General features: G+C 44.6%; 1 protein-coding gene across 2 annotated transcripts in view; it reads left to right on the forward strand.

Annotated features, from left to right (window-relative positions):
* The window catches only part of PLK4 (polo like kinase 4), a 229,842-nt gene that overhangs the window by 27,956 nt on the left and 185,579 nt on the right, over window positions 1-16,307 (forward strand). Inside the window, exons 3-4 of one of the 2 annotated variants that reach the window (XM_078774357.1) lie at window positions 9,584-9,690; window positions 11,193-11,307. In XM_078774357.1, coding sequence (XP_078630483.1) covers window positions 11,241-11,307 — 67 coding nt within the window. In that variant the 5' untranslated portion in view covers window positions 9,584-9,690; window positions 11,193-11,240. The remainder of the gene's footprint in view (window positions 1-9,583; window positions 9,691-11,192; window positions 11,308-16,307) is intronic. The other variant, XM_068112343.2, reaches the window with a different exon arrangement.

The following is a 16,307-nucleotide window of genomic DNA, read 5'->3' on the forward strand; positions in this document are numbered from 1 at the left end:
GTTGTGGAAATGGCTGGGCGTGTAGCCTGTTAGTGTGTGTAGTTGGTTTGGGCACTCCACCACTGTTAGGGTGTCGGCCAGGTGAGGCCGCAGGTGGGCTCTGGGAGCCGGTAGAGTTGTTGTGGTTGGGGCCCGAGGATACGGAGGACAGACCCGGGTAGCCCAGTGCCAGAGGGCACCGAGGGGTGACAGAGCCAGGAGGGGCCTTCCCCAGTTAGATAGGTTAAGTAAGGAGCAGGTAAGCTCGGGTGGCAACTACAGTGGTGGAGGTGTGCAGGTGGGTAGACCTGCTGGGAGAGCTACATGTCTCAGCCCAGAAATTGTGCAAGGGCACCGGGAGATGAATCGGGGGAGTGAGACCCCAAATTGAGAAGCACCACAGTTTGGTCAATGGGAATTGGTTGTTAGAACCCATAGTGTAAGTTGGCCAATGGATTGGCAGGGAAAGACCCCGGGTAGTGTCGAGATTATTAAAGTCAATTAGAGGACAGTTAGGATGGAGATCTCCTCGCACCATCTGCATCCACTCACCTGAGATGACGTACCTCCACACCATGCCAGGTGGTTTTTGTTATTTTTATGATGCAGATGTTTGGATTGTGAGACGCATCATGACGTGGGTGTGACATTGTGCTTGATGTTCCATCTCTTCCTCCTTATGAGGATCGATGATGAATTGGGTGATGGCAAATTTTGGAGAGGGATTGTGAAGACGAATTTGGTATAGGGGAAATTGGGGGAAGACGCGACAGTAGTGACGAATTTGTAAATGTGTAGATTTTGTACATATGGGGTAAGGGCAAGGGTAGTGTAGGTGACAGGGGGGGTGACGTACGGTAGGGATGAGCTTTCTCACTTCGCTCTCCGTACGCACTTCGCCTTGCATTGCCTTGTTTGATGTGTACCCTTGTGACCTTACCCCTCGCTCATCTGTCTTCCCCCCTTTGTCTCCCACATGAGGACCTGAGCGCCACTGGGCGCCGAGGGGAGCGTGCGTGAGTCCGCCATTGTGCGCCCGGAACTCCCAGAACCAGCTGTCTGCATCGATGCACCACATTATGGACCACATGTCTGTGGCCGAGCACCACTTATGGACCCCATGGGTTGGGGCATGGCCCCTCTGCTGGAACCGGCCATGAAGGCCCGAAATCTTGCTGGCGGACCTTGGCCACAGGGCACCGATGCCCCACAGGTGAACCATACATAGTCGGCCCCTGTGGGCCATAAATAAATACAAATGGACACGTTGGGTGCAAGTTTTATTACAAATAAGCTGCCAGCAAAGGAAGATGACAACAACTGGAAGAGAGCAAATAGCCAGCAGAGGGAGCCGAAGAGCAAGAGACCACCTGCAGGGTTAGGGGTTGTTGATTTATTTTTATTGATGAACAGTGATGACTGTGCACCGATTGGTGCTTGAGGGTGTGTTGGTGCGTTTTGGGTGCTTTCATGGTGCGTCGATGCAGAGCAGACTGTCTCCCCCCCAGAAAGAACAATCACAGGTCCTGGGTTGCGTTTTGTAAATAAAAGTAGCGTCAATTGTAAATAATGCTCCCCACCGTCAATGTATAGTTTGAAGACCATTCCGCAATTCGGTTAGCTGTGGGCGTGTCTGTTAGGTAGGGTGCAATGGAGCAGCGGGACATATTTATTTATGTTTTAAAACTGTCGCACTCAGGGTCAGGTTAAAAGTAGAGGGAACTACACCTACGTGTCACACTAAGTTAAAGTTATAGGCCCGGGACGTGCCTAAGGGGAGGAGGGTGCAGTGTTGCGGATATGAGGATTGTATTTTTTTGATTGTGTTGTATTGTATAGTAAATGGTTGTGAATTATTGGTTTAGTCTGAGCCCTCCTTGCTCCAGTCTGTTGTATAAAGGTCAAAGGGCGTTCCGGTAGTTAATTCCATAAAGCATACATTGAAGGACACTATAATACCCTTGTTCAGTAGCTTGTATCCTTATTCTGTGTATTAGGTTAAGGCTTTGTCTTCCATTAAAATGACACTCCATTGCACCAAGTGAAATAAGATAGATTCCCTTCATTCTTCATTACCATTCCCAAAAACCTCCATTTCCCCTTTCGTCATGGCCAAGCCTCAATTTGCCAATTACATCCCCTCCAAAACCACTATTGAACATGTGCTCGGGTCGGGGAAGAAAGGCGTGCCCGCCCGTCGTCATCAAGGGCGGAGCCAGAGGGTCGCGCGACCAACCAGGGCCGAGGTGAGCACACTGATGGGCGTGTCCTGAAGGCCGGCGGCTTAATCGCCGGAGGCGCTATAAAGGCGCGCGCGCAAGAAGTTGTGAGTGGTCAGTGGTCACTAGTTGCCTGCATCATTGCTTGTCCAATTGCCGCCACTTTGGCTTGAGTTTTGGTCCCGGCAAATAGTTCTTCCAGGAGCACGCGAAGAGTATCTGGAAGAAATCTGACGCCAGCCTCTTGCGATTCTATGTCATCAAGAGCTGGGTAAGACTCATAGGATAACCCGATGTCTTTGATATCTTGTTTGATGAGCTTTGCAGCTGCCTGCACAAGCTTGATCTTCTCTTGATCTTCTGTGTTTGTTTGTTTCTGCTGTGTCTCATAGTAGTCTTGCAGCACCACCCTGGCTGTTGTCCTGATGGTAACCACGTTTGGTTTCCCATTGATCTCGGTGTATATTATCTTCTCACCGAAGTGTTTTTGCAGACTCCTCTTCATATGGGTGTAACCGTATGGTTCATGTTCACTGTGTGCAAGCTTCTGCTGCATGAGGTCAATTAGATCATTTATGGTGATCTGCTCATCATCATTTTCTTCTATATACTTCACAACCTCCAAGAATGCTGCTGTCCTCTCATCAACGAAAGGCCGACCAGCCTTCATCCTCTTGGAGTCTTCTGTGTTTGTCTGATACACTACTGGTATCTGCTTGTATGTGCGAAAATTCACACTGCAAGTCTGGTGGTAGACTGCATCTGCTGCATGTAGGTCATGCATATGCAGAATCCGTGCCTTCACAGTCTCTGACCAGTCATCACCTCGTGCACGACATGTTGCCAAAAGCGTGTCCTTGAATTCAATTGTCCTGACTTGGAAAACACTGACTTCACTTGGCTTCTTTCTCTTTTTTCCAAACTGAGCTGGTGTGCCACAAAACAGGCAATCAGTACTGTAAGAGAACCTCCCTGTAGTCGATCTTAGTGTAGGACTCTCACTGCTTGTACTTGTTTCTGACTCTTGTTGCCTGGTGTCCTTGGCTATCTGTTGTGGATTAATGTATGTCCAGCGACAGTCTTTGTGTATCTTATCACCAGGTACAGCATGAATATTGTCTCCCCTTTTTTTACTGGCCTGGTTGATAGATGAACTTCCCTTCTCTCCAAGTGTTGATACTGACGACCCTCTTCCGTCCACAGACTGCTTGCAAATGACACACTGTTCATATGCCTCCATTTCCTGAAAGTGGAAAAAAAAATATGCATGTTGAAAAATATGCACGCACGGTTGAAAACGTGCATGTTTGGAACTGGATCCTAGTCAGGGATGTGCAGAGGATGTTAGAGGGTTCATAACTCAGAAAAGAGCACTGTAGTTGTGGCGTGCGCGGCGTGTTTAAACTAGTTAGCAGAATATGTACAATGTAACATAATGTAATAAATAGCTAGCTAACTATTATAGCTGGAGGAAATTATGGAAAACCCACCTGATGAGGTTAGTATAGCGTACACCGCGATCGATGACACCGGCACAAATGCATGCTCAGGATTGTCCACTCAGCGGACGGCTTGCTGTCGCCTTCGACTGTCCAATCAGCGGACGGCTTGCTGTCGCCTTCGACTGTCCAATCAGCGGACGCTATTATTATATAGATGTTTTTTTGCTTCAAGGAAAAGAAATACAGCATTGTCAAATCTAGCAGAAAGGGCTAAAAATCGGTTTTTGGGTAGGATCATATTTATGCATTTTTCAAAACTTTCCACCCATACAATTCCTTAACACTTTTTTTTCCTCATTCAGAACATATTGAGGATACAAAATCAGTTGAGTTTGCTTCTGTTGCAATTAGTGTGAGGTTGACCCTTTTTATTTGCGTAAAATGCCTGGACTATAACCTAATACACTGAATAAGGATATAAGCTACTGAACAAGGGTATTATAGTGTCCTTCAATGTATGCTTTATGGAATTAACTACCGGAACGCCCTTTGACCTTTATACAACAGACTGGAGCAAGGAGGGCTCAGACTAAACCAATAATTCACAACCATTTACTATACAATACAACACAATCAAAAAAATACAATCCTCATATCCGCAACGATATATATATATATATATATATATATATACATACATACATACATACATACATAACCCCCGCTCTAGCAGGGAAAATGGCCTTTAAAATGCATGTTGTTGTTGTTGTATACATACATACATACATACATACACAGTTCAAAGCAACATTGCAAAAATTTCATTCCTCAGTTCCACTTGAAATCCTCAGCTTCTTGGGTGGGAAGGGAAGATGCGACTGAAACACCATACCAGGCCTACCATAACAGACAATTTAGCATTTCCTAAAAAGAAACACACCTAATTGACCACGTCACCACTCTGCAAGAATCAGCTTAGCCAATTCCTAATGTTCAATCTCCACTAACGAATTTTGCAGTCACTATTCCCTGCAGAGCACGTATGGAGTCTCAGATGACTGAGCGCAGCATTCGCATACATCACTGTAAGCATCACAATATAAACATTTCCAGCTTCTTGTAAGGCCGGGGCATCCCCATTGACACTCCATGTTTCCAAGTAGATAGTTGGGACATCCTAAAATGCAGTGGTGGGTGTCGGTTTCTGTGTGGTGCCTGCAGTGCCCAACAAAGTCCTCACTTTAGGGTTTATCTGGCTGCCCCCTCCCCCCCCCCCAACCCTCTGGGCATCCCACCCACCAGTACCACAACTGTACTCTAGGCTGTATTCTTGCCAGAGGGGGGGGGGGGGGGGGGTCACACAGTGGTCATCTGCAACCTTCATTGGTCATCAGGTACCTCCTGTTCCAAGGCAGGCGAAATAGTTCCATGCTGACCTACTGGGTTCCAGGCATGGCGAGGGTTATTTATGGGTGGGGGGGGGGGGGGGGGTGCAGACCACACACTCTCTCTCTCTCCTCGAGAGATTTGCCTAGCCTGCGGGCACACACAACATTCCCTTACCCACGAACCTTGAACAGGGTTTCCTCTTAAGCTTTAAATGAAATGGCCAGGTTCATTAAAATAGACATCTGTGGAGAAGAGCGAAGCAAGGAGTGGTCTGCCTTGCCAAGTGTCTAAGAATCACCTGAGCCCCTGGAAGTCCTCGAGGTTGAGAACAGCTCGGCCATTTGAGAATATGTCGGCCTTATTTCCCTGGGGTAACCAATGAAGACATCTTTTTGTATGATTTCTTACACACATTTGTTGAGTGAACAGTTTTAACGCATGTCCTTGGCAGACACGCATAGTGTGGCCTCAAGACTGAGGATTACCTTCAAAGTGAGACCATTTCATATCGGTTTGAATCGAAGCTTGAAGCATTTGCATTATTCGGTTAGGAAATTGTGCCCACAGTTTCAGCAACACTGACAGATTTGCTTGTAAGTTGTAACTTTCATTTGGTTTAAATAGCTATTTCCATGCACATAATAAATGGGGGAAAGTAACCATGAAATCTGATTTTGTAATACAAATGACTTTCCACCAGGATCGTTTTCAAATCTTTACATTAGCCTAAAGGTACTCACTAAGATCTCAAAAAAGTCAAGTATTGTTGGTAACAAACAGACAAAAGTTCGAAATATAAATCAAATTCATATCACCCATCAGGTGACCAATCATACCTAAACTCGGCATATGTATACAATATACAATATACATGTATTGGTGATTGTAACCAAGTCCAAGCTGTCTGAGTCTATCAGTCCTGAATCCGAGTCCTTGGCATTCTGAGTCCTAGTCCTGCGCTGAAAGGCTATTGTAAAGTGGCAAAAATAGCGAATTTACTTGTGCTTATGGAAGTGGAAACTATAAAATATTGTTACGTTTGTGTGGGCAGGTAATGACAAACCATAGTGGAGATGGGGTTGTGTAGTATTAGCATGGATGGTGGACGTGTAGGAGTCATTTCGATGTACATATGCAGGGAAACTGTGAGCTTAGGGTTTTTTACGTGTTCTTCACACGAAAGGGGGTGGGGGGGTGGGGGGGGTTATTGTCCCCCGTCGCACCGCGGAGCGAAAGGGGGACTATGGTTTTCCCCTCCGTCCGTGTGTGCGTCCGTGTGTGCGTGCGTGTGTTGAACCTTGCGAGCGGAATATCTTGAAAAATAAATGAACTACTGCCTTCTAATCTGGTGTGTGGGTGTATCTACGCATAAGGAAGAGCGCTATTGAAAATTGGGTCGCCACGTCAAAATCCAAAATGGCCGCCGCCATGTGTGTCTGAACCTTGTGAGCGAAATATCTTGAAAAATAAACGAACTAATTTCTAATCTGGTGTGTGGGTGTATCTACGCATAAGGGAGAACGCTATTGAAAATTGGGTCGCCACGTCAAAATCCAAGATGGCCACCTTGCATCTTCCACTTTGTCAACTCGCATCACTTCACCGAGTCGTACCTAGGCGTAACGCTTGTTATGATTTCCTTTCCTTGAAGTCCTAGCAGTGTCAATGTGCTTTAGACCTCTCTTCCCCTCCCCCTCCCCCCTTCCCATGCCTACACCCCCCAAGCCCTCTCCCTCCCACAGATCACCCGTTGTCCCTCTTCTCTGCTGTTGTACTTGTGTGCTTCCCTCTCTCTCCCCATCTTGTCTCCCGCTCCCTTTATTGTATGTTTTGTGTGTCCGTTTGTTTTTTGGTTTTTTTTTTTGTGATTGATGTTAGCTCTTACACGAGCCTCGATGTTGTATACAAAAAAAAAAAAAAAAGCTGTGTCCACTCTGTGCTTTCTGACGAGGAATGAGAGAGGAGGAGGTCTTGCTGCCTCTTCGAGGCTCGGGGTGCTCGCATGGTTGACCGGCGCCATTGCGGACGCGTCGACGCTCGGTCCTTTTGCCAACCGAGCGGACCCATTCAACGACCACCAAGCGTCCAAAAGTCCTCGTTGAGGCCGGTGCTGAGTGTCGGCCGACTAAGAACATTTATTTTTCTTTTATCTTTCCCCTTGTCCGTATTTGTGTTAGCGTGGAGGGTCCCTCGAGTTAGATTTGTAGTTTTACCTCGGCATTCATTTTTATGGTCTTACCTTTATTTCATTAAATTTCTTATTGTGGCATTTTTCATCGTCGTATTGCTGATTTTCCTTGTCTCTTTTCTGTGTTTGTGGGTTTGAGGAATAAACCCCGTGGCTTTCGTCCGTGCAGGTAAGCACCCTGGTTTCCTTCGCCCGTGCACTACGGTCTGACTGCCAATTTTCGGCTTGACCGCCTCGGAGTTAAAATTGTTCGGCTCTCTGGCGCCCGTGATCTTAATCACCGGTGACACGACAATATCAAAACTGACTCACAGTGTAACTTCTTACAAGCATCAATATTTTATTCCATACGAGCACCATACCGGAGCATTCCATACCGGTGTGTACCCCGGTTTAGAATAGGTACACTGTATCCCTGCGTGTCGTAAGAGGCGACTCAAAGGGTTGGCGTTAGGAAGGGCATCCGGCCATAAAAACATTGCCTCAAAAATAGAACCATGACAATTTGGAGAGGATTGTCATGGGGACCGCAAGGCTAACCCCCGCTCTTGCAGGGAAAGTGGCCTTAAAATGCCTGTTGTGTTGTGTATACGAGCAGGGGTACCTGGTGTCAGTGGCGTATATCGGATTTGTGGCGCCCTGGGCCAAAGGTCAATACTAGCGCCCCACAGGCACAAGCAAAGTCAGGAATTTATATTTGGGGGGGGGGGGGGGGGGGTGGGGTGGGCATATACCATATTATTTAGGTAGAAGGTTGTAGACCAACCGCTCAGGGTAGTACTGCTGTTCGGATTTAGGAGTGGTAAAGTGGTGCCTGGAACCGTCTTGCACTGTCCGTCTATGGATTGCTGGTCTTACTTTGTCTCACTCAAACTATAGCTACCGGGCTACCTTTAATCTCTCTCTCACAAACAAACATATCATACATCTTTTATCATACATGTTTCCTCCTCATTTTCACTCCTCACCTTTACATTATCTCTCTTTTATTTCTTTTTATGCAGTTCATTTATTTAAGGCATGGCCTTGATGAGGACCATATAGTCGGTGACTGTTTTTATTTTATGACTAGAATATAAGACCCAACGCTTCGCTGATGGAAATACCAATCTTTGCTGCGATGGCTAATCTTTGGGGGGGGGGGGGGGGGGAAAAGGATTCCTGGAAGATCCCGCTCTCTGTGCAGGGATAACCGACGTCACATGTTGGCATTTGCAGTTTTCACACGCGTGACAATGTACCCATAAAAAAAAAAAAAAAAATTTTGGATCACAATTTGGATTTTGGATGCATTTTTATCCGAATCCACCGTAGTTGGATTTATTGAAATCCGTTAATCCGTTCTCAAGTTATAACACGACAAATATACAAACACACACACAAACAGACAGACATGACTCCTTTTATAATGAATGAATGAATGAATGAATGATCGTTTTAAGTCCATTTTTCCCCGCTAGAGCAGGGGTTAGCCTTGCGGGCCCCATGACAATCATGGTTCCCTTTTTGAGGCAATGTTTTTATGGCTGGATGCCCTTCCTGACACCAACCCTTAGTTGCCTCTTACGATGTGCAGGGATACGGTGTACCTATTCTAAATTGGGGTGCACACCAGGATCATTCATCCCATCAAGCTGGTACTCAATATAGATGATAATATTGACGATGTGATAATATTGATGAATATTTGTTTTTTTATTTTGTGATTTAATTCATCTGGAATTTGACATTCTGTCACGATACGTGGAATTGAATAAACAATTTTAGAATTTGAATTTTCTCCTCTTCCCATTCCCCTTCACTTTTTTGTCTGTCTGTCTGTCTGTCCGACCTATGGTTTTCTGCATTTGTTTTCCATTCCCTTTAACATATTCAACTGAAACTTGGTGCATGGCTTTATTATGATAGATTACAGAACAAGTTTGAGTTTAGGGGCGTTTCACCAATTTTTCACTGAGTTATGCCCTTTTTGGACTTATAAAACATCATATTATACATGGGTAATTTTTCCAGACTTTTTCCATTGCTCTTTGCCATATTGAACTGAAACCTGGTACGGGGACATGTATTGCAAAGCAATTCTCCTTCTTTTATCTGCCCCACACCATTCTGCTCTTTGTGAATATTATATGTCTAAATCTGTTACCTACTGAATTATTTTTTAATTATTTTGACTTGTGAAGCTAATTTGCATTGCCCTATCAGAGCAGTGTAACTGAATACAGAGTAAACTGGGAAGGAAGCCAGTGTAGCAATTAAACTGTAACACTGATATGGAATGATTGTAGGATATTTGCTTACTTTGCTTGTCTTATATGGGGAAGAGAATGGTCATGTTTCAAGAGCATCCTTTATTGTGTGGGCAGATTGATAAAGGTGCAATGCAACAAGCAGGTGGCCTGAAACGTGTGCGCAACGAAGTGGAGATCCACTGCCAGCTCAAGCATCCGGCTGTGTTGGAAGTAAGAGATAGGTGTGCAGGACCGAAAAGGTGTCAGGCCTCGGGCCAAGCATCTAACATCCATGCTTTGATGCATTTTTGTATTTGTACAGCCGTTCAGTCTTATTCCACTTTGTTCCAACACAATAAACTCACCAACCCTTTTGTTTTATTCAGCCTTTTGCTTTACTTTTTCATATGGTTTCCTCTTGACACTTTTCATTTTTATTCCTCTAGCCATATACCTTCCATGCTTTCATGTGTTTTTTTGTTTTTGTTTTTCATCAGCCAAGCATCTGACATCCATGCTTTTGTCTATTCTTTTAAAAATAAAACAACCCTCTGTGTTAGCCCACTTTGTTCTTGACACACACCTTTTAGAAATGCCTTTTTTTATAGTTTTATTTTGACAAAAAGTGAATGCAATTTTTTGTGCAATTTAAAAACACGTTATTTTCAGTTAGTTTTTAGCAAAAAAAAACAAAACACCTTTAGAGGCCATTTTTCCCCACAAAGCGGGGGTTGGCCTTTTTCGGGCACCGTGGTTGTTGTTGTTTTTGTTGGTCCCCTTTTTGAAGCAATGTTTTACGGCCGGATGCCCTTCCTGCCGCCAACCCTTTTTGTCGCCTTTTACGACAAACAGGGAATTACCAGTGAACTGGTACTCAAGTTTTTAGCAGATGTTTAGTATTTATCTGCTTTTTTTGTGGAGTAGGTATTTGTTCCAGACTTACGCCATTATTGGGTTTGGTTTATTGTTATTATTAATATTACTAGGGCGTGCCCGTACGTGGGTGCAAAAAAACATGCGTGCAAACAACAACAAAAAAAAACTTTGAAACCACGTGGCAGTAACGACCACAGAACCCCCCCCCTCTATTTACATGAAATGGTTTGGTCCATTCGCAAAGCCAAAGCGAACGGCTTGCGAGTATGGTAGAACCCCCCCCCCCCCTCTATTTACATGAAATGGTTTGGTCCATTCGCAAAGCCAAAGCGAACGGCTTGCGAGTACGGTGACCATACCTTGGGAACCACTTGTCCGATTAATTTCAAACCTTGAAAAGGCACATCCTCAGGTCCCCAGCAATATACCTGGCAAGTTTCAAGTATATCGGACCCGTGGTTGTCGAGAAACAGCGGTCACAGACAAACACACACACACACAGACACACACACATACACACAGAGATTACTGGAATTATAGATAGATTAATTTTTGCATCCATATTATTTGTTATTTAAAATATAAACCTGACACTGATGATTTCTTTATCGCTGTTTCGTGATTAGTTCATATATTTGGTCAATTAATAAGAATGCATGCATTTTTATTTATTTTGATTTATAATTTATTTTGCATGGCATGTACCAAAAATGTTTTCCTTTTCTGCCTTTTATTTTCTTCAATCCCAACTGACATCAGTTTAAGGGAAGGATAAAAGTGGAGGACGTTTCCTGTCGAGAATGGAGTGAGAAATAAGTGTAAGTAATGTACCATAAATACAACTTTCCACTATTTGCCTTCCCCACAGTTGTACAACTACTTTGAGGATCGACACTATGTGTACCTCGTCCTAGAGATGTGTCACAATGGTGAGGTTGGCCGCTTTCTCAAGCAACGTGGGAAGCCCTTCTCTGAGGAGCAAGGTACATTGTGATAGGCTCATTAAACTGTGTTGAAGATGTAACACAACATTCTGAGTTTCAGGCACAACTCGTTACTCAGTCATTTCCATCCAAATGAAGTGATGTATGATAACTCTTTATATCTAATTGCAAATATCAAAGGGTGCAGGATAAAGAACAATTTTGTATTTCATCTTGCCGCCTCAATTTGATGTTTTCTTTACACTTTTACTTATCGATTTGTGCCTACAGTCATTAATGTTCTCTGAGGAACTGATAGAAAAATGTCATGAAGAATATGCCACATAATTATGTGCAACAGATGTATTTATTTAAGATTTGGTGTTGAATTTTTCGGTCCCTGTTTTGCAACTGGTGTGATTAATGCCGCAAGCAGCATTTTGTTTTCTGTTTTCAGAATAATGCATTTTTTGTCATGTCGTGTCATGTAATGTGGTGTGGTGGTATAATATAAAAAAAAAAAATTAGTTATGAAAGTATTTATTTCAATCAAGTCTCTCCTATACTCTGATAGAGCCTGTGTCAGAGTGGTGACTTATCCAGGATTGTGCCCACTAGCCTAGGAAACTGCTTTTGCAGACCTATGCTTCTGAAGATGCAAAAAGGAGTGTTCGGCGTCTTCTTCTTTTTCCTCTTCTTCTGCTTCTGCTTCTTCTTCTTCTTCTTTTTCTTCTTCTCCTTCTTCATCTTTTTCTTCTCCTTCTTCATCTTCTCTTCATCATCTTCTTCTTCTCTTCATCTTCTTCTTCTTATACTCATCTTCTTCTTCCTCTCTTCATCTTCTTCTATTCTCCAAGAGGATAGGGGAGGCTGATACCTGTTGTGGAGTTTGTTTCTACAATTAGTTGTCCCCCATCGCACCGCGGAACGAAAGGGGGACTATGGTTTTCCCCTCCGTGCGTGCGAACCTGCGTGCGACGTGCGTGCATGCGTGCGTAAGCGAAGGACCGAATTCTAATTTGGTGTGTGGGTGCAACCCACGTCAAAATCCAAGATGGCCGCCGCCATGTATGTCTGACGCCATGTATGTCTGAACCTTGTGAGTGGAATATCTTGAAAAATAAGCGAAGTACCAACTTCTAATCTGGTGTTTGGGTGTATCTAGGCACAAGGAATAACGCTATTGAAAATTGGGTCGCCACATCAAAATCCAAGATGGCCGCCTCCATGTATGTCTGAACCTTGTGAGCGGAATATCTTGAAAAATAAGCGAAGTACCAACTTCTAATCTGGTGTGTGGGTGTATCTAGGCATAAGGAAGAACGCTGTTGAAAATTCGGTCGCCACGTCAAAATCCAAGATGGCCGCCACCATATATATGTCTGAACCCTGTGAGCGAAATATCGTGAAAAATAAACGAACTACTAACATCTAATCTGGTGTGTGGGTGTATCTACGCATAAGGGAAAAGGCTTTTGAAAATTGGGTCGCCACGTCAAAATCCAAGATGGCCGCCACCATATATATGTCTGAACCCTGTGAGCGAAATATCGTGAAAAATAAACGAACTACTAACGTCTAATCTGGTGTGTGGGTGTATATAGGCATAAGGAAGAACGCTATTGAAAATTGGGTCGCCACGTCAAATCCCAAGATGGCCACCGCCATCTATGTCTGAACCTTGTGAGCGGAATATCTTGAAAAATAAGCGAAGTACCAACCTCTAATCTGGTGTGTGGGTGTATCTAGGGATAAGGAAGAACGCTATTGAAAATTGGGTCGCCACGTCAAAATACAAGATGGCCGCCACCATATATATGTCTGAACCTTGTGAGTGAAATATCTTGAAAAATAAATGAACTACTAACTTCTAATCTGGTGTGTGGGTGTATCTACGCATAAGGGAGAACGCTATTGAAAATTGGGTCACCACGTCAAAATCCAAGATAGCCACCTTGCGTCCTCCGCTTTGTCAACTCACATCACTTCACCGACGGGGGACCTAGGCGTAACGCTTGTTCCTCCAATTTTTAATCATACCTCAGAGTTTCTTAGACCCCTATTCACCATTTACGGTTTTTTATTTCTTCCTTTTTTTCTCCCAATATCTGAGCTGTATCTCAGAGCCAGTTGGGACTTTCGGAATGAAAGTTCCCATCAATGATGTGAATAGAAGGTACTGTATGTGGGGTTGACAATTTTTTTGACCTTGACCTAATTTTGAGGAGCTATTTTTTTTTTAATTTACCTAATTATATAAATGTTTTTTGCATTCTTTACCATCATCATCATCATCATCATTGGGTCTATCTCGATTGGACAATTCTTTCCCATAACACAATTAATTTTTGTCCAATCGGTCTGAACACAATTGTCCTCTCTTGATAGCTTAGACTCGAGAGTATAAGGCACATTTACGCTTGCTTTCCATCATACCCCTCGTAGTTTAAGGTCATGGTCAAATGGCTGTCTGAAAAAAGTCCTGTTTTGTATGGATCTTAGTGTTGAAGTGGACGAGTCCACAGATATTGGAGATGCTGCCCAATTTTGCATTTGTTTTTGGATGTAGTCGATTTTGAGCAGTTTTGAAATCCAGGAGGAATGGCTCTCTCCATCTCGATCTCTCCACCTAATTATATGACTTTCGGACACGACTAAGATTGAGGACCCACCATTCGGATAGGTTCTGGGATTGAAGTATCTTAACCTTGATGAGAGAAGGCACCTTGCTGATGATCCAGATCAATATTGAATGAGGTACCTTTTTTTTCTTCTCTGCTCTCTGTTTTCTGCTCTTTCTCTCACTGCTCTCTCGGTTCTCAGCTCGGTTTTTTTTTTGTACAAACCTCGACCACAGCCCGAATTTAGCTGATGATCCAGATGTTCAATGAAGGCTCAAGACATTTTGGAGACTGGAGAGAAATTCAAACCAAATTTGGATGCACTTGCATCTTTCACCACTGATGGTGTGTTTTTTTTTTTTTTTTTTTTTTTTTGTATACAAGATCGAGGCTCGTGGAGGAGCGAACATTTATCACACAGAAAGACAAACCGACAAACCGACACATAACCGACAAACCGACACATAAAACAAAAAGCATCGGGAGCGGTAGACAAGATGGGGAGAGAGGGGGAAGGACACAAACACAACATTTGAGAGCAGGAACCGAGAGACATCGAGAGATCTGTGGGAGGGAGAGGGCTTTGGGGGGGAGGCATGGGAAAGGGGGTGGGAGAGGCATAAAACATATGGACACTGCCAGGACTACCAGGAAAGAAGTTGGAATTACAAACAAGGTGGATCTGGGGTGAATTAGTGGGGGTAGAAAAGATCAAGGTTTTGGATGGGGGAAGATAAGAGATGGTGGTGGACAGCTGTTTTAAAGACCTGGAGGGAGGAGTGGGATTGAAGAGAGTGTGGGAGTTTGTTCCAGAGGCGGGAGAAAAGAGGAATGAAGGAGTAAAGGTGAGCAGAGAGCCGAGATTTTGGCAGTTTAACCATCAGAGGCTTGCTGGCAGATCTTGTGCGACCTGTAGGAATATTTGGGGGACAGAGCACAGAGAGAGCTGGGGGAGCAAGGCCGGAGAGGAGTCGGTAGAAGACAGAAAGACCACCTACCTGCCTGCGGTGAGTGAGTGAAAGGCCCTCAGAGATAGCTTCATCGCGGGAGATTCCAATGATTCTGAAAGCTTTGGTTTCAACAGCGTGAAGCCGAGCTAGGTGTGAGGCAGGAGCACCAGCCCATAGGGGAGAACAGTATTCCATTGAGCTGCGGATGAAAGCCTTGTATGTGGTGAGGAGCTCAGGTGTGTCTAGGAAGGACTTCGCACGACGGAGGATGCCCAGTCGGCGACTGGCTTTGCAGGCCAGCTTGGAAATGTGGTTTTCCCAAGAAAGATAATGGCAGATAGTGAGACCCAAAAGCTTGAGCGACAGAACTTCTTGGAGAGGATTGTTGAGAAAGTAGATGGGAGGGTTGTCCAGTCGATCTTTTCGGAGAGACATAGTAAGAGTGTGAGATTTGTCAGGATTGAAAGACATGTTCCACTTGTTTGACCAGTCTGTGATTTTGTCCAGGTCTTCAGAGAGTGAGGAGGCTGCAGACTGCCGAGCTGAGGGAAGAGGAATGGAGCGGCAGAGAGTGGAGTCATCAGCAAAGAGATAGAGAGGATTTTCCAGAGAGTCGGAGAGATCATTGATAAAGACCAGAAAAAGCACAGGGCCCAGCACACTGCCTTGGGGAACTCCAGCCTGAACAGGAAGGAGAGATGAGAGAAATCCATTCAGGGCCACACGTTGACTATGACCAGAGAGGAAGTCCGCAAGCCATGCATGGAGATTTCCATGGATACCATAGGAGTAGAGTTTGGTGAGCAGAGCTGGGTGCCAGACCGTATCGAAGGCACGTGATATGTCGAGGGAGACAGCTCTGATTTCCTGTTTGGCATTGAGGACCTCCATCCATTGTTGAGACAGGAGAAGCAGCATGTCCAGAGTAGAGTGACCTGGTCTGAATCCAAATTGATGATCAGAGATCAAGCCATTGGAGAAGAGGAAAGATTTCATATCCGAAGCAATGATGGATTCCATGACTTTGCTGATAATTGGGAGCAGGCTGATTGGTCTGTAGTTAAAAGGATCTGTTTTTGCACCTTTTTTGTGTAAAGCGGTAATGTTTGCTGATTTCCAGGATGCTGGCAGATGACCTTGAGCAAAAGATAGGGTGAAAAGAACAGAGAGAGGGTGAGATAGAGTGGCAGAGCAGGATTTTAGGACCCGTGGGCTGATGCCGTCTGGTCCAGTTGCAGAATCAGAGTCGAGGTTAGACAAAAACTCCTCCACCTTGTCAGGAGAGAAGGACACAGAGTCCAGGAGCAGTTGGGTTCGACTGGGAAAGGTGGGAACAGAGAGAGATGGGTTTGGGACTAAAGATTTTGAGGCAAACACAGAGTTGAGGCATTCGGCTTTGTCACATGCGATGTCAACTGTGTGGCTATTTGAGGTAAGGGAGGGGATGGAGGGGGAACAAACACCAGAAACTGATTTGACCAGACGCCAC

Source organism: Myxine glutinosa, chromosome 1 (genome assembly GCF_964187855.1).
Source record: "Myxine glutinosa chromosome 1, kmMyxGlut1.1, whole genome shotgun sequence".
Taxonomy (NCBI): Eukaryota; Metazoa; Chordata; class Myxini; order Myxiniformes; family Myxinidae; genus Myxine; species Myxine glutinosa.